Source organism: Hypanus sabinus, chromosome 14 (genome assembly GCF_030144855.1).
Source record: "Hypanus sabinus isolate sHypSab1 chromosome 14, sHypSab1.hap1, whole genome shotgun sequence".
NCBI lineage: Eukaryota > Metazoa > Chordata > Chondrichthyes > Myliobatiformes > Dasyatidae > Hypanus > Hypanus sabinus.
Genome location: NC_082719.1, coordinates 28,432,802 through 28,457,499, shown reverse-complemented (window position 1 = coordinate 28,457,499; position 24,698 = coordinate 28,432,802). Strand labels below are relative to the sequence as shown.

General features: G+C 38.7%; 1 protein-coding gene across 2 annotated transcripts in view; it reads right to left on the bottom strand.

Moving 5' to 3' along the window:
* Positions 1-442: 442 nt before the first annotated feature.
* Positions 443-24,698, bottom strand: part of ncapg (non-SMC condensin I complex, subunit G) — a 57,325-nt gene continuing 33,069 nt past the window's right edge. For both annotated transcript variants that reach the window (XM_059988931.1, XM_059988932.1), the window contains exons 13-22: positions 24,271-24,381; positions 19,951-20,070; positions 15,011-15,250; positions 12,347-12,528; positions 8,468-8,642; positions 7,750-7,917; positions 6,767-6,893; positions 4,472-4,540; positions 3,986-4,061; positions 443-1,819 (exon numbers count right to left, since the gene is read on the bottom strand). In XM_059988931.1, the coding sequence (XP_059844914.1) occupies positions 1,693-1,819; positions 3,986-4,061; positions 4,472-4,540; positions 6,767-6,893; positions 7,750-7,917; positions 8,468-8,642; positions 12,347-12,528; positions 15,011-15,250; positions 19,951-20,070; positions 24,271-24,381 (1,395 nt within the window). In that variant the 3' untranslated portion in view covers positions 443-1,692. The remainder of the gene's footprint in view (positions 1,820-3,985; positions 4,062-4,471; positions 4,541-6,766; positions 6,894-7,749; positions 7,918-8,467; positions 8,643-12,346; positions 12,529-15,010; positions 15,251-19,950; positions 20,071-24,270; positions 24,382-24,698) is intronic.

Here is a 24,698-nt window from a genome sequence, read left to right as displayed (position 1 = left end):
TCTGTGCAAACTGGTGAATGGGTTATGTTAAGGACAGGTTGCAAGTGCACATATTTTCAAATGGAAAAATTTAACAATGACCTAACTGAAATACTTATGATTAAAATTTTTAACTACATAGAGGATTATTAACTCTAGTAGCAAGTTTGGAAATAGCAGTAATAAAATATGATCTCAGCAATAAGTACTCACCAATGGAGAGTACTTCTTTACACAAAGGACAGAATAAACCTATAAAATGAAGATGCTGAGACTAGGTTAATGGAACATCCTATTGTACGGTTCAGTTGATTTGTGCTCTGATTACATCTAAATGAGTGTCTTGTACACAAGATGCTGGTAATATGATTAGCAATGGAAAAAAATGGGAAAATAAAGCAGCAACAAGAGGAAAGATTAAAAATAGCTGCATCCTGTTAAAAATACCTTGAGACTTGAGCATTTGTATCAGGCAACCTGCAGAAGTGAGGAAATTCAACCTGTAGTAATTTGTATACATGTGACCTTTAATCTTACACTGAAATTCTGCACAAAATGTGCAAAGCCAATCTACCCAAGTTTTACATTTGGGGAAAGAGATTATCATTGGTACAGCTCTAGCAGGTACATAGCAAAGGTTGAATGGATATAGGATTATTCATCATAATTTCATTTCACCAGTGTTTTCACCACTTTTGGTTTCTTGTGTAATAGCCTTCGGTAAGTTTCCCTGTTCTAATTCCAACAAAGTCTACTTTTAAAATACAAAACCAAATGAAGTTGCATTTTCAATTCATCCACAGGATGAGAAGGGTATAAACAAACCTAGTATACATATATTGGTCATCACTAATTGTTTTTGAGGAGGGCAGCTTCCTCAGCAGTTGGATATGTTATGTGAAAAGGTAGCATTATTCATAACGATGTTGTTCTTCGATTGTTCAATGTGTTATTCCAATCAAGAGTTGTTGCTTATTTATTTTGAGATAGTTATTAAACCGTGTTCACTTAACTAGAGTCCAACAATTCAACAGGATAAATTCAATAGGACCCATTAAGACCACTTCAATGTCTTCAATTATTGACCCATGGAATATGGCATTCTTGTCGTCTACACTGACTGGTTATTAAGTCAATACAAAGTATATCTTGTTTTGACAGTTCATTTGTAGAAAACGTCAATGAAATTTTGTATTCCTTCATCTAGTTTTACTGCTGATTAAGGTACAGGTTTAACTCTGAGCTACGCAGCATCATTTATAACAACAAACTTCTGTTTTTAAAAGATCAAAATATGTTATTCTATAGACATGATCTAAAATAAAATGTTAAACCACGAACAACACATTTCCCCAATTAAAAAAGCATTGTTTAATTTGTAGTATAATTTTAAGCAATTTCTTCTGTAGAAAACACTAAGTTGACAACATAGCAATAGGAAAGAAAGAAATCACTCTTTCGAAAGGCCATTTTCCAATGCAATAATAAGGAAATAATTCTAATATTTTTCCATTGATATATTGGCAAATTTTATGCCAAAATAAGAAATGCTACTTGTAAAGAATATTACTTTATATATATGGCAAAGCAATTAAAAATGCTAAATATAGTAGCATTTCAATTTAATGCTAATAAATGCAACAGCTGAATTATTTGGTAATAGAAAAGTCACAATATATTACAATAGCAGATATTTGCAATATAGTTTTGAGGCTAATCAGTTCCTTCGTCCAGTAATTGAGAAAGTTTAATTTTTGTTTTTTCCAGCACTGCTGTTTTTGCTCGTCTTGAAGATCTTGTGGATACTGAAGGAGCTGGAGTTACAAAATCGGGGCTGTCACTGAAATAAAATCATGCTATTAATATTACAATCAAATTCAAGAGGCAATAAACTCAAGAGTTTCAGCAAAACATTTACAGAAAAAGGAGATTGTGTGCAAAACCCACGATTTTCAGTTTTCTTTAAGATTTGTGTAGCAAATTTTTAAACTAAAAGCTAAAGCTTAGAAGTTGAAAAACTGTTCTTGCCTCACTTACATGATGCTTACCTACTCACCCTATCGTGCAAGCAGAAACAACATACTACTAAGACATATTGGAATTAGAAATGTAATTGCCCAAAATATGCTTATAAACTTCAATACTTTTGCAAGGTCAACAAAAATCAGTTACTTTCATCTATGCTACAGCAGAAGGTTAGGAAGACTGTTGTAAGAAAATTTTTCTACCATTTCCCATTTGAAATATATCTATCTACTCACTTTGATGCAGTCGCCCTTCCAGCTCAAGTAATCTCAAAATTGACTGTATTTTATCACAATGACACATTACATATTCCACACAACTTGTATATTTTATGAAGCAACTGGTGTTGCTACTTTTCATCTAGTACAATGTACAAATTCCCATTATGGTGGTTCCTGACTACTCTCTGCTTCTCAGACACAAAGAAATGATGCATAGGTATCAAATTCACCTATCTAAATCATTCACGTGGGTATTGTTAAATATTTCCAGATAATGCACAGCCTCAATCTAGATCCGAATTTCCCTGTACTTGCAGACTAACTACTCAGGAAACAGTTTTCATTCTTACCAAGAAAATGCCCTGCTAAATATATTATTGACATAAAGATAAAGTTAGTGTTACTGTATAACATTTAGTGAAATCTTTGTAATTCACAAGGATATTGTTGTTTTTTGACACTATAATTTTGAACTTCCAAAAAGCTTCCTTACAATGTACAAGAAAATACATCGCACAATTGTAAAACATTAATATAAGTACTTTCTTAGGTGCCCTTATAAAAAATTCAAAGGAAACTGAACGTAGTCCATACTTAAGTATACTGGACTGTGCCAAATGTAATGGATTAGGTCTTAATGATTTTTTTTTGATGGGACAGAGTGATGCACCATCAATAACTCTCGGAGATGGGAGGCCAACGATAGGCTTTTATTAGCTGCAAGAGACCACCACACAACATCCTGGAGACTGAGGGAGGAGCAGTGCCTCCAATCGCCTTTATACCGGGGTCTGTAGGAGGAGCCACAGGAGCAGTCAGCAGAGGGGCGTGTCCAGACAGGTATATGTAGTTCACCACACAGAGGAAGGAAGAGAATGGCACCATTATTGTCCATTATCTATTTGAACTCTTCAAAGAGTGGTGCAGACAGCCCAGCGCATCTGTAGATGTGAACTTCCCACTATCCAGGACAATTATAAAGACGGGTGTGTAAAAAGGGCCTGAAGGATCATTGGGGACCCAAATCACTCCAACCACAAACTGTTCCAGCTGCTACCATTCGGGAAATGGTACTGCAGCACAGAAGCCAGGACCAATAAGCTCTGGGACAGCTTCTTCCACCAGGCCATCAAACCAATTAATTCATGCTGACACACTGTATTTCTATGTTATATTGACTATCCTGTTGTACATACTATTTATTATAAATTACTATAAATTGCATATTGCACATTTAGACAAAGGCATAACATAAAGATATTTACTCCTTATGTAGATGGAAGATGGAAGTAATAAAGTCAATTCAATTCTTTATTTTACTATAAACAGATTGCAATTTCTATTTTTTATTTCTACAGTAGTTAATTGCTTTGGCTAATTTTTATACAATTGTCAATCTGTATTATAAATCATAAAGATTCTCTCCTTTTTAAATTATGTGAAGTATGTTATGAAAACTCATCAACTCAGCATTACGATCACAATATGGGTCCAAAAAAATAGCAAATTCTATCCTAATTTCTAATACCTCCAATGTTTGATCTGTGCTTTCATACAGACCAGGGTGGATATGTGTTTTAGTTAGATTTTCTATGATATATGGATTTTTCAATTAATACAGAATAAATGTCTTGTCAGCTAATCTGAGGTGATTTTCAACACTAACATCCATCTTAACTTATTTCACTAAAGATCATAAATCAGTGCATTTATAGAAACCTTAAAGCATTTCCAATCATTGACAATTTATCAATACTTGCCTTTCATCAGAGGGATCTGGTACTTTCTTGGTCCTTCTGCTTCTGGTTACAGATTTGGCAGTTGATACACCTTTACCTTGTTATAAAGCAAAGTACAGACATCTCATTTCTGGTAGATATAACATCTGGATAAACTTTATTCTATATTAATATTCCAACTATATGTAAAGACAAAATTTAGGATAAAAATCAGTTTATACAAATTGAAATGAAAACTATTTTATGGAAATAATATATAATCACACACCACCTATGCTACAAAAGAATTAAGTTTACCATCAATGGCATTCTGTCAGTATGGAGTACATTCAGTATTTTCCATTTTTCCTTCAGACTGGCAACAAGTACAATAGATATACATTTGTAAAAAAAAAAGTCTGAAGACGACTAATGCACCTTTCTATAACCCTGCAGCAGCCATGGTGCGTAAAATAAATTAAAATTACCTTCTTCAGTGGTTTTGTTCATTTCTTTGCCCCCACTTACCATTTACTGTTTCATTATTCTGATGTTCTGAAACATTTACACTCTCTTCAACTTGGGATTTATTCTCATCTGCAATAAAGGAAACAGTCAAATGTTCCCTTCAATCCTTTCAATGATGCAAAGTAGTCAAAAGATCACATTTTAAAACAAGTTTGTGGGGATGGTGAATTAGTGTTCCCAAGATTGCATGTGATACATCAATACTGCTCAATTCTCAAAATATAGAAAATAGCTTTCAAAATGTAGACACTTGGTAGAAACAGAAACGACTGAATAGTAAAGTAACCCATGAGAATTACACACATTGATCTCTTCCTTCATGAGATGATCACGGAGCACCTTCCAGCCTCACGACAGAATATTAGGCTATCCAATGCCCATACCACCACAGCATTATTTACCTGAGATAGCATTTTCCTAACCTGCCATGACTGCACAAGAGCCTATGCAAGAGATCTAAACAATTTATTCTAAGATGTTGACTGACTTGCTGAGTTCTTCCAACATTCTGTGTTATTCTTAATCCCTATAGGCTTAATACTCAACTCAGTCTGTTAAATTCTTTCCTTGCACAGAATAAAAATACCACATAAAATTTGACATGTTAGATAATTATTAATTATAAAAAGATTTGTATGTACATTGGAATACAAATTGGATAGCACTGGACCCAGAAGCAGGAGCATGATTTTGTGCAGGCAAGAATATATCTCAAAGATTTGATTTGGTTTTTTTTTTGAAGAAGTAACAAAGGAAACTGATGAAAGCAGAGCAGTAAAAATGGTTTACATGGACTTTGGTAAGGCTTTAGACAAGGTCCTGTATGCTAGTTTTGCCCTCAAAGTTAAACTGCAAGGGATTAGAGGACTGTTGACAAACTAGATCCAAATTGAGCACAGTGACCGAAGACAGGAAGGTAAAACAGAAAACATAGACCATTAGACCATTCAGAGAATCGAGTCTGCTCCGCCATTCCATCATGGCTGATCCCGGATTCCATTCAACCCCATACACGTGCCTTCTTGCCATATCCTTTGAATCCCTGACCAATCAGGAAACTATCAACTTCCATCTTAAATATGTCCACAACGTGCCCTCCACCGCTGTCTGTAGCAGAGCATTTTGCAAATTCGGTACTCTCTGGCTAAAAAAATTCTTCCTTACTCCAGTTCTAAAAGTTTGAGGCTGTGTCCTCTTGTTTTAGATACCTGTACCAGAGGAAACATCCTCTCTATATAGTCCTTTTAACATTTGGTAGATTTCAATGAGATCCCCTTGCATTCTTCTAAATTCCAATGAGTACAGGCCCAAAGCTTCCAAACACTCCTCATATGTTAACCCCTTCATTCACGGAATCATTCTGGTGAACTTCCTCAGGACGTTCTCCAGTAAGAACACATACTTTCTGAAACATGGGACCCAAAACTGTTATGGAGACAATACTCTGTGTGGCCTGACTAGTGTCTTAGAAAGGCTTAGGATTATCTCCTTTATTTTATATTCTATTCCCTTGAAATAAATGCCAACGTTGTGTTTGCCTTCTTTACCACAGACCCAAATTGCAAATTAACCTTCTGGAAGTCTTGCACAGGGACTCCTAAGTCCCTCTGTACCTCTAATCTTTGAATTTTCTCCCCACTTAGATAATAGTCTGCACTATTGTTCCTTTTACCATAATGCATTATCATACATTTACGAAAACTGTATTCCATCTGCCACTTTTTGCCTATTCTTTCCATTTGTCTAAGTCCTGTTTCAAACACATTGCCTCCTCAGCAATACCTACCCCTCCACCTATCTTTGTATCATCCACACAGCAATTCCATTATCTAAATCATTGACAAACAATGTGAAAAGTAGTGGTCCCAATACTGACCCCTGAGGAACACCAGTCACTAACAGCCAACCAGAAAAGGACCCCCTTATTCCCACTTGTTGCCTCCTGCTTGTCACTCACTCGACTCCATTCTCCTGCCTTCTCCCCATAGTCACTGACACCCCTACTATCAAGAACCCATCAATCTATATTTTAAATATACCAATGACTTGGCCCTCACAGCCATCTGTGGCAACTAGTTCCACAGTTTCATCACCATCCAGCTAAAGAACACCCTTCTATCATAAGGCTATGTATTCTGATCCCAGACTCCATCACTATAGAAAATAGTGATAGTTAGATCAGCCATTATCTTAATGAATGGCAGAGCAGGCTTGAGGGACCGTGAGTGGCGTTCTCCTATTCCTAATTCATATGCCTTTTAAGGTTAAATTTACAAATTCTAAAGCAGACCATACCATTGTTAATTTCTTTTGTTCTTTCCATTGTGTTGTCACATTTATGCTTTTCGCCTTCTCTTAATCCTCCATTTAAGTGAGCAATAATTTTCTCAATGACTCGTTGATTTATTTTGTTTTTCATTTCCTACATGGAGATAAGTATTAACATATTTAAGTTTCAAATTCATATCAAAACTGTAATTTCCATATTTTCACATTCTTCAAAGATACCATTACATATACTAAAATTATTTCTAGCGTATTTATCAAAATTTGGAATTTTTAATAACCATTGCTTTAACAATACCATCTATTTCAGTTTAGATAATCAAACATCTTTATAAGTGATATGGCAGGCAGAAATTGTGATAGATAACTTTACCAAATATTTTAAAATATTTTAAACATTACTCAAATATTGACATACAATAGTAGTGGACTGCAGTTACATTGTTAATTTTCAACAAAAGATCAATGTTAATTGATGATGCGGTGGAAGGAGGCTTAAAATGAGAGTATGGGAATTGTTAGCTTCCACTAGGAGACTTGGGTGGTGGAACAGAGAAAAAGATGTGCGTTTCAAATTAATTTCAGGACACTTCATATCAGGTTACACTGCTTTGAACAGAACAAAAAATGAAGTAACCAGAGCTAAGCCATGATATCAGAAAAATCAGGAAGTATGCCTGGGAGCTTCCCAACACTTCCAGTCCAGGACAGGCCATGAGAAAAGTGAGGAAAATATGGAGTGGAAATGGGACTAATAGTATTTCTCCACAGGAAACCAGCATGAAGGGACTGAATAGCTACTGTATATTGCTACAGGGATAACCCAAGCTATGTTACTGAATAATTTGTTTATTTTTATCAACCCAAGGGATAAGAGCAAGTTTACTAAACTTAAGCTCCAAAGTAAACTCAATTAATTCAAATTCTAAGAAAAAGCAATCTGTTTCTTTCCAATATAGATGTGTAAAAAAAAAAAAAATCACAAACATAACCTTAATTTTGTTCAGGAGAACACACAACTGCTCTGTGTGTGATGGCAGTCCTGTCGAAAGATCAAGCAATGCCAGAACTTTGACAAATATTCGAACATCTGGAGAATCTGGATCTTTCAATATTTCATTGCAAATCTTCACAGCCAAGTTATCATGAATTGTAAGTTCCTATGCAAATAAAATAACATTTTAGAGAGCATCACAAGCTACCATATAGAAGACCAAACAACACACACAAAATGCTGGTGGAACACAGCAGGCCAGGCAGCATCTATAAGGAGAAGCACTGTCGACATTTTGGGCCAAGACCCTTCGTCAGGACTAGAAGACCATAGATGTATAATAAGTTGTAACTTATTTAAAATCATTGTCTATCTCAGTTCAGTAATCTACAAATAAGATCTTGTTAGAAACACATGACATATATATTCATTTCCAGCTGCATCACTTCATTTAACTGTCCAAATTATTACCATCTTCTTTGCATACCTTAATATCTATATATAGCCAATTCCCTTTTTGCAGTTTCCAGTTTAAGAATCTATTTCTCCAAGTCACTTGCACCACATGGTTAAATTCCAAAATACCAAACATTTAGTTCATTATCTATTACATTACCAAAGCAGGCTTAATTCTATCAAATACTTGTTTCCATAACTCCAAAGCAATTATGTAAATGAAAGGTACTGCTTATCTACATATTATTATTGTAGCATACCTGGTAGTCTTCTGTTTGTTTGTTCTTCAAATTAGCTGCACTTACACGAGTCAAATCCACAAAAAGTTCTGCCACATGAAGTGTATTAACTTCAGCTAAAGGAGAAGAAGCTGGTGCATAGAACAGGGTCCTCAAAGTAGGTAAGAAAGCTTCCTGGAAACATTCTTGATTTTTCCTAGGAGAATTATTGTAAATATTTAACATAAGCTTGATTTAGTTTTACTGATCAATACTTGTTTTGAAGTTTTAACTATAAAATGGGTTTCTCCCATAAAGTAACACAATAATGAGCAATTTCAAAACGGGCTCTGGAAATCCAGGATAAAAACAATGTGCTGCAACTTTTCAACACCGTGCACAGCATCTGAGACAGAAACATAATGATTCATATTCTGCAACTAAGGCTACATCCACACAAGACCAGATAAATCTGTAACTGAAGCTTTTTCTCTTCATTTTGGCCCTCCATCCACACTGAAACAGCATTTTCCTCCCCCAAAAACGGAGCTTTTCTAAAATGTCTTCCAGACTATGTAAATTTGAAAATGCCTCATGGGCAAGAGTAGTGTAGACGGGGTTACCAGATTTCTAGAAACGCTTTTATGACATGCCAGAACAGACGGCGGCAATTCATTGTTTTCTTAAACACAACCCCCCCCCACCCCCACACAACTTAACAATTTCAGAACAGATGGCGATGAGACTGAAGCTAGAAGAGTTAGAAATGTACTCACCAAATACTTTGACCCAATTGTGTGCATACATCTACTGATGCTTCTGGACACAGCATCAGTAATGTTCCTGGAATCATCGGGTGTTTCGGGTCTTTCAACATCATACGCCCTCCTCCAGGTGACCCAGCCGGGGCTGATCAGACCCCAGCTTGTGTCCAGATAACGAGCTACACGTGACTCCATGGCTCCCCTCTCTTGAGCCACAACCACCTTGAGGCCCTCTCTGCCGCATCGGTGGTACTGCAGATGGCTCTCCTCTTCCTCTCTCCCTCGATGCTCAAATTGCTATAGGCTCTGGCTAAGGAATGGGCTGCGAATCCCCTACAATCAACTTCCACTGGGAGACACCTCGCTCTCCATCCAACCTGCTGGCAGTTGCTGACCAGTCCTGCATACTTAGATAGCTTCCTTTCAAAGGCCTCTTCCAAGTGATCTTCCCATGGGACTGTCAGCTCGAGCATCACCACCTGCTTGGTAGACTCAGACACAAGGACAATGTCTGGTCGCAGGGTGGTGGCTGCAATATGGTTGGGTAACTTCAGCTGCCTTTCGAGGTCCACCAACAGCTGCCAGCCCCTTGCAGATGTCAGGATACCTGCAGATGTTCTTTTGGCGGGTATTGTCTGTTCTCCAGCTCTGACAAAGGCAATGGTCTGCTTGGAGGGTCGGGACCACTTCGCCCACTCAACTCCTGCACTGATGGCTTCAGCAATGGTCTTCAGGACCTGATCATGCCTCCATCGGTACCGTCCCTCACCAAATGATCTTGTGCACCGCTGAGGATGTGCTCCAGGATTCCTCGCTTGGAACACAGTGGGCACTTACTGAATAAATAAGTATACTTACCTTGCCCTGTTTTCTGTCCTTGCTTTATTGAAGGTGGTTTACCTATTAATGCAAGTACTTCTCTGACAACAGATGTGTTACAGCCTAATGTAACATTGTATGGAAATACAAGATAACACTGATGCAGACATGTTTTATTCTTTTAACAAGGTGCTTTGTTAATGTATTGCTTGTGCAAACGATCAATAGATGCAATTGTCACTACTTCCAAAATGTCATTTTTAAGTAGTAGCTTATGTTTGGCATAGATGTGAAAATGTTAAGGCCAAAAAAGGAAAATAGTAGTCAGTCAGTTTTTCAATGTACGTCGTCAGCTAGGTCATACTTCCATGAACTCCCTGTCGGTTGTCTCCATACACTCCTGTCTTTTTTTCTAGTTTTAAGTCCCCCTGCATGAGAGCGAATAGCTGTCCGTCGTTTGGCAATTTCATTTTAAGTTCTTCTAGTCTGTAACTGCACAAACGCACACCAACCCTTTCACGGCGAGATTCAACCCCAAACATGTCACTTGTTTTCTGTAGATGTGTCCTGCGCATGCCCGGTAGGAGGAGATTCACTCAAATACTCGCTTTAATGTGGATGGAGGTATTTTCAAAAACACTTGGTGTGGACACCTATCGTTTTTACATGAAACCGGCGTTTTCAAAATTATCCAGTCTAGTGTGGACGTAGCCTTAGTAACAGCAAAATTAACTGACTGTAAACAGGTTCTACAGTACACACAAGCAGAGCTAAACACATACAAGTTCTCACAAAAAAACATGATAAATGGTACATACGTGGTAACATTTAGTCATTACTACTACAACCAAATCATCATCATACCACAGAAATGCACAACATGTGGATATGTGGTTTTAGGAAATCAACTCAGTAATGTTATTAATAAATAATTTCTTTCAGTGATGCTAATGGATGGATAAATAATAGCTTGGATATCAAATGCAGTATCCTATCCTTTCAAGTGGATATGGACTTGGCATAACTTTGCCTCTTAAAGATGAACCCTCTGAAAGCAAAATGGGAGGTAACAATGTTAGTTTAGATCTTTGTGATGTGTCTGTTGTGGGGCTCAAATCTATAGTCTTTGACTCACAGTATATGGTGGTGTGCCTGAATCATGGCCGGCATTTAAGGCAGGGGAATGGTAAAACAGAAACATTAAAGGAAATGAGCAGGAGTGTACCACATAGCCTTTGAGCCTGCTCTTCCTTCTAATATGATTAAGACTGTCTTGGTACCATATTCCCACTTACTCCATAAACTCCTTGAAACATTTTGTACCTACTAATTTATTCTTCTTAATATTGCTCAACGACTTGGCCTTCTGCCTTCTATGGCAGTGAACTCCACAGAGCCTTCAAATCCTGGTGTGAATTCATTTTCTCAGTCCTGAACCTCTTAGCTTGCTAAGCTAGGAAAACATCCTTTGCACATTCTGAGTTCTGTGAGAACTTTCTAAGTTTTAATTTTGTCCCTTCTCATTTTCCAGGCTCCACTGAATACAAATCCAATTTTCTTACTGTTTCTCATCTGTAAATCTCACCACTCATGGCAAATTGAGTTTTTGCCACCTCCATGGCATGCATATCTTTATGTAAAAAGACCAAAACTTTACACCATATTCCAGGTGAAGTCTCACCTAATCACTGTAAGTGTTCCCTGCTCCTGTATTGTCATTTGCCTTTTGAACATATTTAACTACTTGAATGACAACGCCCTTATCTTCTGTTTAATGTGATGGAAGCTGCTGCTTGAACTCTCACTTGAGCCTATTACAATAAAAACCCTCTGGGTGCAAAAGGGTTTTGCCGTTTGGCAAAGAAGGGGTTGTAGGGTGCACAGCAAATGTTGGAGAAGACAGCTGAACATACAGTGCAGGCATTGCCAATTTCCAACAATGGCCCACACTCGTCATACCGGCCAGTGCAATCAATCAAGCCCTGTATCTCAGCACTGAGCATCAACACCCCACTCAGGACCGGTCCTCACACACTGCTTCTCCACACTAAACAGTGCAATTCAACGCTGGAGGTGGGGATTCGTGTCAGATCAGTGTTAGATATCAGCGTTGTTAGTAATTCACCTCTCTTTTATAAGCTCCACTTTTTGCACAAATTGTATTGCTGTTTTCGTTCCTGGGAGCACATTCAGAGCATTGAGTGAAGTACCACCATATAACGTTTTACACTTCATTCAGAGTGTAACAAGAGTTTTCTATTTTATGGAACTCCCAAAAACAATAAAGAATATCTGAAAACATGTATGAAACAACAGGAACAGTAGATAAATTACAAACCTGTTGGTAAAAGCATACAAAGGAAAGAAAACCCCTAGGCAATGTCGAAGGAAGGTGTCTTCTTCAGTCACAGGATTGTACCACAATAAAATAAGCCGGGAAAGGAGTTTGGGACTAGAAAGTCTTCCAGAAAAAAGTAGTTTCGCGAAACCTTCAGCAGCTACAGTCTTAAGTTCTGCTGTCTAAACAAAACACAAGTAGTTATACCACCCATAACATTAGTAACCATGTGGGAAGGGGAGGGGGATGGGAGGACGCAGAAGGCTGGTGGAAGGGCAAGTGGGAAATAGGAATATTGGAGCACACCTAATAATAACGGATAACATATTGGCAGACATAAGGAATGATATAACCAAGAAGTATAAGCAATGTGGTTGGTAAAAGGAGATAACAAAAGACAAAATAAAACATTAGTTCAGAGATCCAGTGAGAGTGTATTCATGAAAGCACCAAGCTTATAGTAATTTGTATCACTAAACAAGAGAGTAAAAGGACTAAAATTTAGCATACAGTCAGCCCTCCTCATCCACGAGGGATTGGTTCCGGGACCCCTCGCAGATACCAAAAAACGCAGATGCTCAAATCCCTTATTCAACCTGTCTCAATGCGGTGGACCTTAGGACCCAGTGGCACAGCTCTGAATCTGCAGTGTTTCTGTTCACGAAAATAGTCACAACCACGATTGAAAGTAAAGTGGAAATAATAAAGCGATCAGAAAGAGGTGAAACGCCATCGGTCATTGGAAAAGCGTTAGGCTACAGTCGGTCAACGATCAGAATAACTTCAAAGGATAAAGTGAGAAAGGCCCTGCCCTGATGAAAGCTACAATTATTATTAAGCAACGCAGTGGTTTAATTATTGGGTTTTGGATCCTCCACATCAACCAGGCACGGATGGAGAGCGTGCTCGGGAGCAATCTGTCACTGGATCGAACTCGGGAACTTCTGTTCCCAATCCCGGCTCTGAAACATACGTTCTTAAGTGTTTTATATGCATAGAAAGGTAAAATATATACTGTAGGCTAAGACAAACGTTCAGCTAACTGACGCTAAATAATACCGGATGTACCTTTCCGACTTACTTAGTAAGAGAACTTATGATTTTTTTCGATCCCGATCCACGATAACCCACGCACATCCTCCCGTATACTTTAAATCATCTCTAGATTACTTATAATACCTAATACAATGTAAATGTTATGTAAAATAGTTGTTACTCTGCATTGTTTAGGGAATAATGACAAGAAAGAAAAGTCTGTACATGCTCGAACAACAAGTGCTGGAAGAGCACTTCCGGGTTTTCTTGCTTTGCGGTTGGTTAAATTCGCACATGCGGAACTCGTGGATAAGGAGGGCCGACTGTATATCTTGACCTAATATTGTAAAAGCAGTTAGCTGTAGAGATGGTGCATAATTACTGATAACCATCCCAAATTCCTTAGGAATTGACCAAATGCCAGATGGTAGCAAAGGTAACTTGACAATCATTTACAATCCACATAATATTACGCTGTGGCTTAGACAACGAGATAAACATATAACAATTACAGCACGGGAACAGGACATCTCGGCCCTTCTAGTCCATGCCGAACACTTACTCTCACCTAGTCCCACTGGCCTGCACTCAGCTCATAACCCTCCATTCCTTTCCTGTCAATATACCTATCCAATTTTACTTTAAATGACAACACCGAACCTGCCTCTACCATTTCTACTGGAAGTTCGTTCCACACAGCTACCACTCTCTGAGTAAAGAAACTCCCCCTCGTGTTACCCTTAAACTTTTGCCCCCTAACTCTCAACTCATGTCCTCTTGTTTGAATCTCCCTTACTCTCAATGGAAAAAGCCTATTCACGTCAACTCTATTTACCCCCTCATAATTTTAAATACCTTTATCAAGTCCCCCCCCTCAACCTTCTACGCTCCAAAGAATAAAGACCTAACTTGTCAAACCTTTCCCTGCAACTTAGGTGCTGAAACCCAGATAACATTCTAGTAAATCTTCTCTGTACTCTCTCTATTTTGTTGATATCTTTCCTATCATTCAGTGATCCAGAACTGTACACAATACTCCAAATTCGGGCTTACCAATGCCTTGTACAATTTTAAAATTACATCCCAACTCCTGTACTCAATGCTCTGATTTATAAAGGCCAGCATACCAAAAGCTTTCTTCACCACCCTAACCTCATGAGATTCCACCTTCAGGGAACTATGTACCATTATTCCTAGGTCACTCTGTTCTACTGCATTCTTCAATGCCCTACCATTTACCATGTATGTCCTATTTGGATTATTAGGATATACATGGTAAATGGTAGGGCATTGAAGAACTAAGCCTCAAGGAGGAAACAAAGTGCTTGCAAAGGGGTATACAGTCAGGGTTAGTGAATTGGCAAGGTGGCAATAGGTAGACGATGAATGAATTTGTAAAAACAGGAAAAAAATAAATACAAAAAACTGCAACGGGGAATTTTATCAAATGGCAGAGCAGGGCATTTCTTTTTTTTGTGTTCTTCAAAACATTAAAGCAGAAATGTTGCAAATGATCCAATTTTACATGCATAAAACATATATATTCAAAACTTCACTCTCCCATGATTTTTTTTCCATTACCATCCAGATACAACAAACTCAATTTCAAAAGTCAATGGTAATCCTTACCTCACTGTCTAAGTATCCCAAAAGCAGTGTAAGGATACTGCTAACTGTGTTTGTTTCCACAGAATTCTCTGTTACTTCTTCAGATGTCGATTTCTCAGTTTCACTGCCAATCTCCTCATTTTGAGATACTTGTGATGTGTCATTACAAGGTTTGAAAACCTCAATCCCAAATACTTGCAGAATGTCAAAAACTGCCTGCAGTGCACTGATTTTCACCCTGGCCTCATCTAGTTGAGTTATCTATAAATGTACAAAAAAGACATTTTAGAGTTTATTTAGTTAGAAGAAAGTCACTACAGCAAATTGAATATTTAACTGAGAACAGCTGCAAAGAAAGAAAGTGCGATTATTTCTTATGGAGGCAGTACACTAATTTCACGTTGCCTTCTCAATTACATGATTGGTGCATGCAATATTTAACATACTCTTCAATGACTCAGCAGTAGCTCGAATGTTATGATTGGCAATGACAAAGGTCAGCCCGCAACTCTCAAAAGTGAAGCCTCACTGTGGCTACATAGAATTCTGACAGGCATTCTGGAACTCATTCTGACCCGAGAGGTATCACGTAATAGATAAGAATGAGTGTTTTACTGTTTTCCAACATTGCACTGAAGCCACTGGCAATTGGAGATGTACAGTGAACACATTATCTGGCATCAGCTGTAGATCAAGAAGCTCTCACACATGTGAAAGTGACAGGAGGAGACAGTCAGTCACACCTAAAATCTCTTTCATAAGATACTGCATGGTGGCAGTTGTATCACCTCATTCTAGTGAAGGGATTATTGCTAATCATTGGCCATTAGGGACAAGGTGGTGGGGGATAGGATGGGGGTTTGTGGAAGTAGGAGTTACTGAACACCTTGAAAATGTCTGTATTCTCATACCAAATCCTCCTCACACCCTTTAACCTTACAATCCTTAACTCTATGTGACACTTATAGTCACTATAATTAATTACAAACTTAATTTAGCTATTAACATTGAGACAAAATCAGTATGTAATTATTCTTGGGGTTTGAGTGGCTCCTAGTTAGACCAGGGGAAAGGAAAGCCCAAGTCCCACTCACTCACGGGTAAAGATGTATACAGGTTTCACTGCAGATGTACATTCTGAACAAACAGCCTACAGAAAGCTGATGGGATACACACAAAATGTTTATTGGCAGGTCTTGTAAAAACCCTGAATAGATAGTCAAGGGCCAGAGAGAGATCTGGATTTCAGCCTTACAGTTTGAGACAAGCAACTCTGGCTCACATGAAGACCATGTAAAAATGTAGCATCTGATAACCATGCTCTTGGCTTTTGTTGTTTGAAAATTTGTTGTGGACATTCAAAAATCTATCAAGCAAGCTCAACGTCATCAAGCAAACTCAGTCTGTTATTAAGACACTGCTGGTACCAGTATTCACACAGCTTCCTCCAGCATACATCTTGGATGGCTTAAGTTAGTGGCTCATTAGATCTTGCATTTTTGGGTCTCTCTCAAGAGTACATCATGTGATCAGTAAAATTTTATTATAAAAACAAATAAATTCAAAAGATTGTTAAATATGGAAACGGCATCATCTGCTTTTCCTTTGTATTCAGAGAATGATAAAAGTAGGAAACAAGTCAGGCTTTGCAAAACATGTCAATCAATTCTCTATTACTCTGCCCATCATTTCTGCTAAGAAATGCTAGTGACAGGAAAGGAGAGATAGAGATAGAGCCAAAAAACACCAAAAAACAGCCGAGCGCCAATCATCAGATTAACAAAATTTAAGTAAGTGACATTTAGTCAATCCTCTCATGGTGTTGCTTATATTATTCTAAAAAGTGTTTCTGTCAAGACTTTCTGTTCATTTTCAGGTAGTGAAGCCTAAAGGAGGCACAAATATGAATTCATATTTGTAAATGGGTAGTTAGGCAAATTGCAAGGGCCAATTAAAAAAAGGTTACCTTCAAAGTGCCATAGTGTGACTGGACAGGATTAGAGTGGACAACTGAAGTTTTGGTTCAAGAGGTAGAGGCTAAGGTGCAGGTTTCTGTTAAGTTTTTTTTCTTTCTTTCTATTATTGCATCAGTAGAGCAGTGGGAATGGAACCCAGGGTGGCGGCATGCTCCTCTTGCAGTATGTAGAAAGTCAGGGAGACCTCCAGTGACCCCGATGATTACACTTGCAAGAGCTTATGGCTGCAGCTCCTTACAGACTGCATTAAGGAACTGCAGCTGGATGATCCACAGATCATTTGGAAAATAGCGGAACAGGGAGGCAGTTACTGATAACCGAGTGACTGTCAGGAGAGGGAAAGGGAATAGGGTACCCCCGCAGTCATTCTCATCAATGACAAGTATATTGTTTTGAATACTGTTGGAGGGGATTGCCTAGCAAAAGGAAAGCCACAGAAGTCAGCCTCTGGCACAGACTGGTTCTGTGACTCAGAAGGGGGGAAAAAAAAGGGAGAAAGGGTAAGCAGTGGTGATTGGTGATAGGGGATTCACTGGTTAGAGGGACAGAAAGGAGATCCCTGGATAGTATGTTGCCTCCCAGAGACAGAGGCTCCTCTGATCAAATCCATAGCATTTTTAAAAGGGAGGTTGTGCACCCTGAGGTCGTGGTCTACATTGCTACCGATGGCATAGGCAGTAAAGGTGACAGGGTCCTGAAAAGTGAGTTTAGGAAGTTAAGTCACAAACAAGAGAAAATCTGCAGATGCTGGAAATCCAGGCAACACAAAATGCTGGAGGATTACAGCAGGCCAGATAGCGTCTATGGAAAAGAGTACAGTCAAGAGGAATTCTTTTCCATAGATCCTGCCTGGCATGGTGAGTTCCTCCAGTATTTTGTGTGTGTTGTCAGGAAGTTGAATGCCAAGTAATAGAGTAATACCTCCAGGGTAATGATCTCAGGATTGTTACCCATGTTACGTGCTAACTTCCAGGGACGGTGAGAACTGTACAAACGGGACGATTTGCAACTAAACTGGAAGGGTCCAATATCGTTCTGGAAAGGTTTGTTTGTGCTGCTCCAGAGGACTAAACTAGAATTGCTGGGGCAGGAAGAAACAAAATGGCAGGACATAAAGTGGAATGACTGGGGGGGCTGGGGGTGGGAGTGGTGAGTGGTTGTAAAGCCTACATGCAAAGATAGGAAGTGAAAAGCCAAGCACAGTGGGTCTAATGTGCTGAGTTGCATATACAGCATTTCAATGCAAGTAGTATTGTCAGTAATGCAGCTGAGATAAACATATGGAATTATAATGATGGAGCCATCAGTGAAACTTGGTTGGAGGATGGGCAGGACTGGCAGTTCAATGTTCTGGGGTTACATTACTTTAAACATGATAGAGGGTTCAGAGCCATTACTCATCAAGGAAAGTGTCATCAGAGCAACACACACAAAATGCTTGAGGCTAAGCAGGCCAGGCAGTGTCTAGGAAAAGAGTACAATTGATGTTTCAGGCCAAAACCCTTTGTGCATTTTGTGTGTGTGTTGCTTAGATTTCCAGCATCTGCAGATTTTATCTTGTTTGTGAAAGGAAAATGTCATGGCAGTGCTCAGTGAGAACAAAATGGATGCTTGTCTACTAAAGCAATATGGATAGAACTGAGGAATAAGAAAGGGATAACCAAGTTAACAGGTGTGCACTATATACCATTCAATAGTCAGCAAGATTTAGAAGAGCTTATTTGTAGAGATAGCAAAATAAGTAAGGTGTGACAGTAGATAACTTTAACTTTTCACTTATTGACTGGGATTACTATACTGTAAAAGGAATGGATTGGATACAGTTTGCCAAATGTGTTTAGGACAGCTTTCTTAATCAATATGCAAAACCCCAATGAGAAGGAGTGCAACACTCGATCTCCTCTTAGGGAGTGAGTTAGGGCAGGTGACAGAACTGTAAACTGTAAACTGAGTGTTTGTAGCCCTTAGAATTCTTTTTTGTCCACCTGAACAACCTATTAAACCTATTACGGCTGTCAAAGTTTACAGGTGGACCTAGACCAACTGGAAAAATGGGCTGAAAAATGGCAGATAGAATTTAATGCTGTCAAGTATGAGATGTTGCACCTTGGGTGGACAAACCAAGGAGGACTTGCACAGTGAACAGTAGGGCACTGAGGAGTGCAGTAGAACAGAGGGATCTGGGAATACAGCTCCATAATTCCATGAAAATGGTATCATAGGTAGATAGGGTTATAAAGAGTGCTGTTGGCACATCGGCCTTCATAAATTAAAGTACTTGAGTACAGGAGATGAGATGTTATGTTGAAGTTGTATAAGACTTTAGTGAAGTACATTTGGTCACTTCTGTGCTGTTCTGATCACCTATCTACAAGAATGATATCAAGACAGAAAGAGTACAGAGAAAACGTACAAGAATGTTGCCGGGACTTGAGGACCTCCTGAGTTATAAGGAAAGGTTAAGACTTTATTCCCTGCGGCATAAGAAAATAAGGGGAGGTCTTAGAGAAATACAAAATTATATATGAAGGATAGTGATAGGGTTTTTTCATAGATAGGCTTTTTCTGCTGAGGATTGGTGAGACTAGACCTGAAAGTCATATGAAACAGGTGGAACATTTAATGGGAACCTGAGGGACACTTATTCACTCGAGAGGGTAGTGAGAATGTGGAACAAGTTGTCAGTGGAATGATGTGGGTTCAATTGCAATATTTAATAGAAGTTTGGATAAGGACATGGATGAAAGGTATGGAGGGACTAAGTGGGAAAACAAGATGGCATGGACTTGATGGGCTGAAGGGCCCGTTTCTGTGCTTTGGTGATCAATGAATATGAAAATGAATATCATTCTTCTTTCCCTCCCAAACCGTTTGATGAGACGTTGCTGTCCTGACAATCCTTACAACACTCAGTGATTCCAGTAAATCACAACCAAGGTATTGAAATGAAATATTTACTCAAGTACAGACCAGTCCATTACTTACCTGCAATAACAATGGCAGATGTTGAAGTGCTAAATCTTTATTGTGCAATGCAGATGAACCCAAACATAAGACTGCCATATTTCTTACAGCAGGATTAACATTTGCGATACTAGGTAGTATCTAAAAGAAATGTATTGGAGAGAAAAGAAATACAACATTGTGAAATATGGTTTTAATGCGATTGATCTATAACAATTAAAAGGTATAGTTAAATGGCATTCAAATCAAAACCAGCAAGGGTCACAACCACACACAAAGTAAATTAAATCCTCTCCCTCACACAAAAAAAAACCCTGGCCAACTGAGTCCAAGCTAATTATCAAGCTCCCATTTACACTACTGCCATTTTATTCTCTCAATTTCCTTCAGGTTCAACAGCCACCTACACAAAGGGGTAATTTACAATGCATCAATTAACTTACCAACCTCTACACCTTTTGAAAAGACCATAAAACAGAAGAGCAGAATAAGGCTACTCAGCCCGAATCTGCTCAGTCATTCCATCATGGCTGCCTTATTATTCTTCTCAAATGCATTAGCTTGCCTTCCCTCAGTAACCTTTAATGCCCTGTCTAACCAAAAACCTATCAACCTCTGCTTTAAATATACTCAATCTCTTGGCCTCTATAGCTGGCCAAGGCAATGAATTACAAAGATTCACCACCCTCTGACTAAATAAATTTCTTCTCATCCCTGTTCTATATGTATGTCCCTCTACTCTGATGCTGTGACCTTCTGGTCCTAAGCTCATCCACAAAAGGAAATATCCTCTCCACATTCTCGCTGTCTAGGTCTTTCAATATTCGATAGGGTTTCAATGAGATTCCCACCCCCCCCCCCCATTCTTTCTAGCTCCAGTGAGTACAGGCCCAAAGCCATCAAATGCCCGTCTTAGGTTAACCTTTTCATTCCCAGGAATATTCTCACGAACCTCCTCCAGACTCTCTCCACTGCCAGCACATCTTTTCATAGATAAGGGGCCCAAAATTGCTCACAATACACTGTGTGGCCTGACCAATTCTTTATAACAGCTCAGCATCACATTTTTTGCTCTTGTATTCTATTCCTCTTGAAACGAATGCCAACATTGCATTTGCCTTCCTTGCGCCGACAACCTGCAAGCTAACCTTTGGAGAATCCTACACAATGACTCCCAAGTCCCTTTGCAGCCAATTTTTGAAATTTCTCTGTTTAGAAAATAGTCTAAGCCATTATTCTGCCACCAAAGTGCATTTCCATACACACTATTCCATATGCCACTTCTTTGTTAATTCTCCCAAACTGCCCAAGTTCTTCTGCAGAGTTCCTGGTTACTCAACACTACCTGTCGCTCCACCTATCTTCCTGTCATATGCAAAATTGGCCACATAACCATCCATTCTGTCATCCAAATTGTTGAAAAGAAGTGCTCCCAATACAGAGCCCTGCTGAAATCCACTTGTCAATGGCAGACAATCAGAATAGGCCCACTTTACTCTGACTCTTTGCCTCCTGCCAATCGGCCAATCTTCTATCCTTGCCAGTATCTTTCCTGTAACACCATGCGCCCTTATCTTTTTGAACAGCCTCATGTGCAGCACCTTGTCAAAGGTCTTCTGAAAATCCAAGACAACAATATCACTCCTTTGTCTATCCTGCCTAATATTTCCTCAAAGAATTCCAACTGATTTGTCAGACAAGATTTTCCCTTAAGTAAAGCATGTTGACTTTGGCCTATTTTATCATGTGCCAACAAGTACCCTGAAACCTCATCCTTAATAATAGACTCCAATGTCTTCCCAAACACTAAAGTCTGGTTAACTGGCCTATAATTTCCTTTCTTCTGCCTCCCTCCCTTCTTAAAGAATGGAGTAACATTTGCAATTTTCCAGTCTTCCAGAACTATGCCAGAATCTGGTGATTCTTGAATGATTGCTACTAATACCTCCACATTCTGTTCAGCTGCCTCTTTCAGAACTATGGGGTATAGTCCATCCAGTCTAGTTTAACTTATCTACCTTGACACCCTTCAACTTTACAATCACCTTCTCCATAGAAATAGCAAGTACACTCACTTCTGACCCCAGACAGTCTCGAATTTCTGGCATACCTCTACGACTTCAATGGAGAAGACTGACGCAAAATACTTAAGTCCATCCACCATTTCTTTGTCACCCATTACTCCCTCACCAGTGCAATTTTCCAATGGTCCAATGTCCATTCTTCCCTCTCTTTTACTCTTTAGAAATCTGAAATATCTTTTGGTATTCTCTTTAATATCATTAGCTAGCTTACCTTCACATTTCATTTTTCTCTCCTTATGGTTTTTCCAGTTGTCTTCTGTTGTCTTTTAAAAGCTTCCCAATCCTCAAACTTCCCACTAATTTTTGCACTATTACATGCCCTCGCTTTTGCTTTTATGCTATCTTTGACTTCCCTTGTCAGCCAATATCGCCTCATCATCCCATTGGAATATTTATTCTTCATTGGGATATATCTATCTTGCACTTTCTGAACTGCCCCAAGAAACTCAAGCCATTGCTGTTCTACTGTCATCCCTGCTGGTGTCCACTTCCAACCACCCATAGCCAGCTCCCCTCTCATGCCTCTGTAATGTTGACAGTACTTCTCCCTATAAATGCTGCCTGGGCTGCTGCGTTCCACCGGCATTTTGTGTGTGTTGGTTGAACAAATACAGAAATTGGAGGTGCAAAGAGACTCAGGAGTTCTAATGCTGGATTCCCTAAAGGTTAACCTACATTTATTACTGACTCAAAGTCCAACGTTAACATTCATTTCAAGAGGACTAGAATATAAAAGCCAGAATGTACTGCTGAGGCTTTAAAAGGTATTCGACAAGACCACATTTGAAGTATTAGTGAGCAATTTTGAGCTCTATCTAAGAGAAGTTATGCAGAGATTGGAGGGGTCCAGAAGTTGTTCACGAAAAATGATCCTGGACTGAAAGGGTTAATGTATGAGGAGAGTTTCATAGCCCTAGGCCTGTACTTGCTGCTTTTTAGAAGAATGAGTGGGGATGTCATTGAAACCTACTGAATATTTAAAAGCCTAAATACAGTGGATGTGGAAAGGATGTTTCCAATAGTGGAAGAGTGTAGGACTAGCGGGCACAACCTCAGAAAACAAGGATGTCCCTTTATAACAGAAATGAAGAGGAAATTTCTTTAGCCAAAGGGTGGTGTATCTGTAGAATTTATTGCCACAGATGATGGTGGAGACAAAGTCAGTGGCATACATAAAGTTGAAGTTGATAGGTTCTTGATTAGAATAAGGATGTCAAATATCATGAGGAGATGCAGAAAAATGGGGTTAAGAGATAATAAACCAGCCACGATCAAATGGCAGAGCAGACACTAAAGTCCGAATAGTCTAATTCTGCTCCTATTATGTCTTGTGATCTTGGAAGATTGTGAGATCACCCATTCAAAACTTTTGGGTACACCCTTATATTTTGCTCCCCTACCCAAAGTGTTTGGTTCTGGTATCATTGAGTCACTACCTTCTCCAGTTAGGCATTCAGATGTCTAATCACAGATTAGATACACAGTTTGCAAAATAACTTGGGAACAGTTCTAGTGACAAACAGATTGATAAGGACACGATTAAATAGATTTATCCATTGCTTTCATGCTTAAATCATCTGCTTCAGGTGGATTCTGATGGCAGTTCACCGTTCTTTTTTCACACTTCTGTAATTAATTTCTTTCCACCATTTAGATAAGCTTAGTTAAATGTATGTCCCACCCATTCAGATCAAAGTGACCATTTGATAGGCACTTGAACATTTGCCTCTACCACATAAACACTACTTGTATTACATACGATTACAGAATTCACGTCTTCTAGACAACTAGAACTATGAAATGGCATCACATACAAGTTCTTTTCCAAGTCACATGTCATCTTGATTTGGAAATGTATTACCTTCAACTCACAATCACTTCCTTCATAACAGTTAGGGACAGACATTAAATGTTGACTTTGCTTACAATACCTACATTTCAGAAACACATAAAAATTGCTGCACAGTCCTATTGCATTGGTTTTGTTGTCTGAATTTTCAAGTTTTGGGTTAGCACTACTTCTAGCATATTTTAAAAAAAGTTTAATGGATACCAGAAGATTAAATTTTAAATTAATAAGATTTAAGCTCTTTTAATATTTTAATAACCTCTCACCCTTCACAATCTTATATAGAAATTTTTCATGGCATTGAGAACAAAATACACGTCCTAAAATCTCACTTCAATCCAGAACGTTTGATTTGCAGACTAATCAAGATAGAGTTAAGACACCAAGGGGTAAAAATGAAAGCCATACCAAAGCTTCTGTGATTCCATTCAAGGTTGAACCCAGACCCTTTGTAACAGTCATTTCTTTGAGAAGCTCATTGCACATGATCAGGCATTTTAACATTGTTTCAGGGTCATCCTAATTATGAAGAAATAAAAGAGAAAACACAAGAAAATAATATCAATTTAACTATTCCATGAAAGTTTGTGGATAACAAACAGCCTTTCAGGTTTGATGTGAAGCCTTCACTAGATCCAAGATATTAATAAATTTATTTACTTCCACTGTCTACTTCAGGAGTCACCAACCTTTTTTGCACCGCGGACCGGCCGACGGGGGTGGGGTGTTAATCACGACCAGAATATAGGTGATAAGTCAACTATAAGTCACTTATAAAGTGGCTAACACAGTCAACTTCGTTTCTGAAAGGGGTTATCTAACAAATTTAATATTAA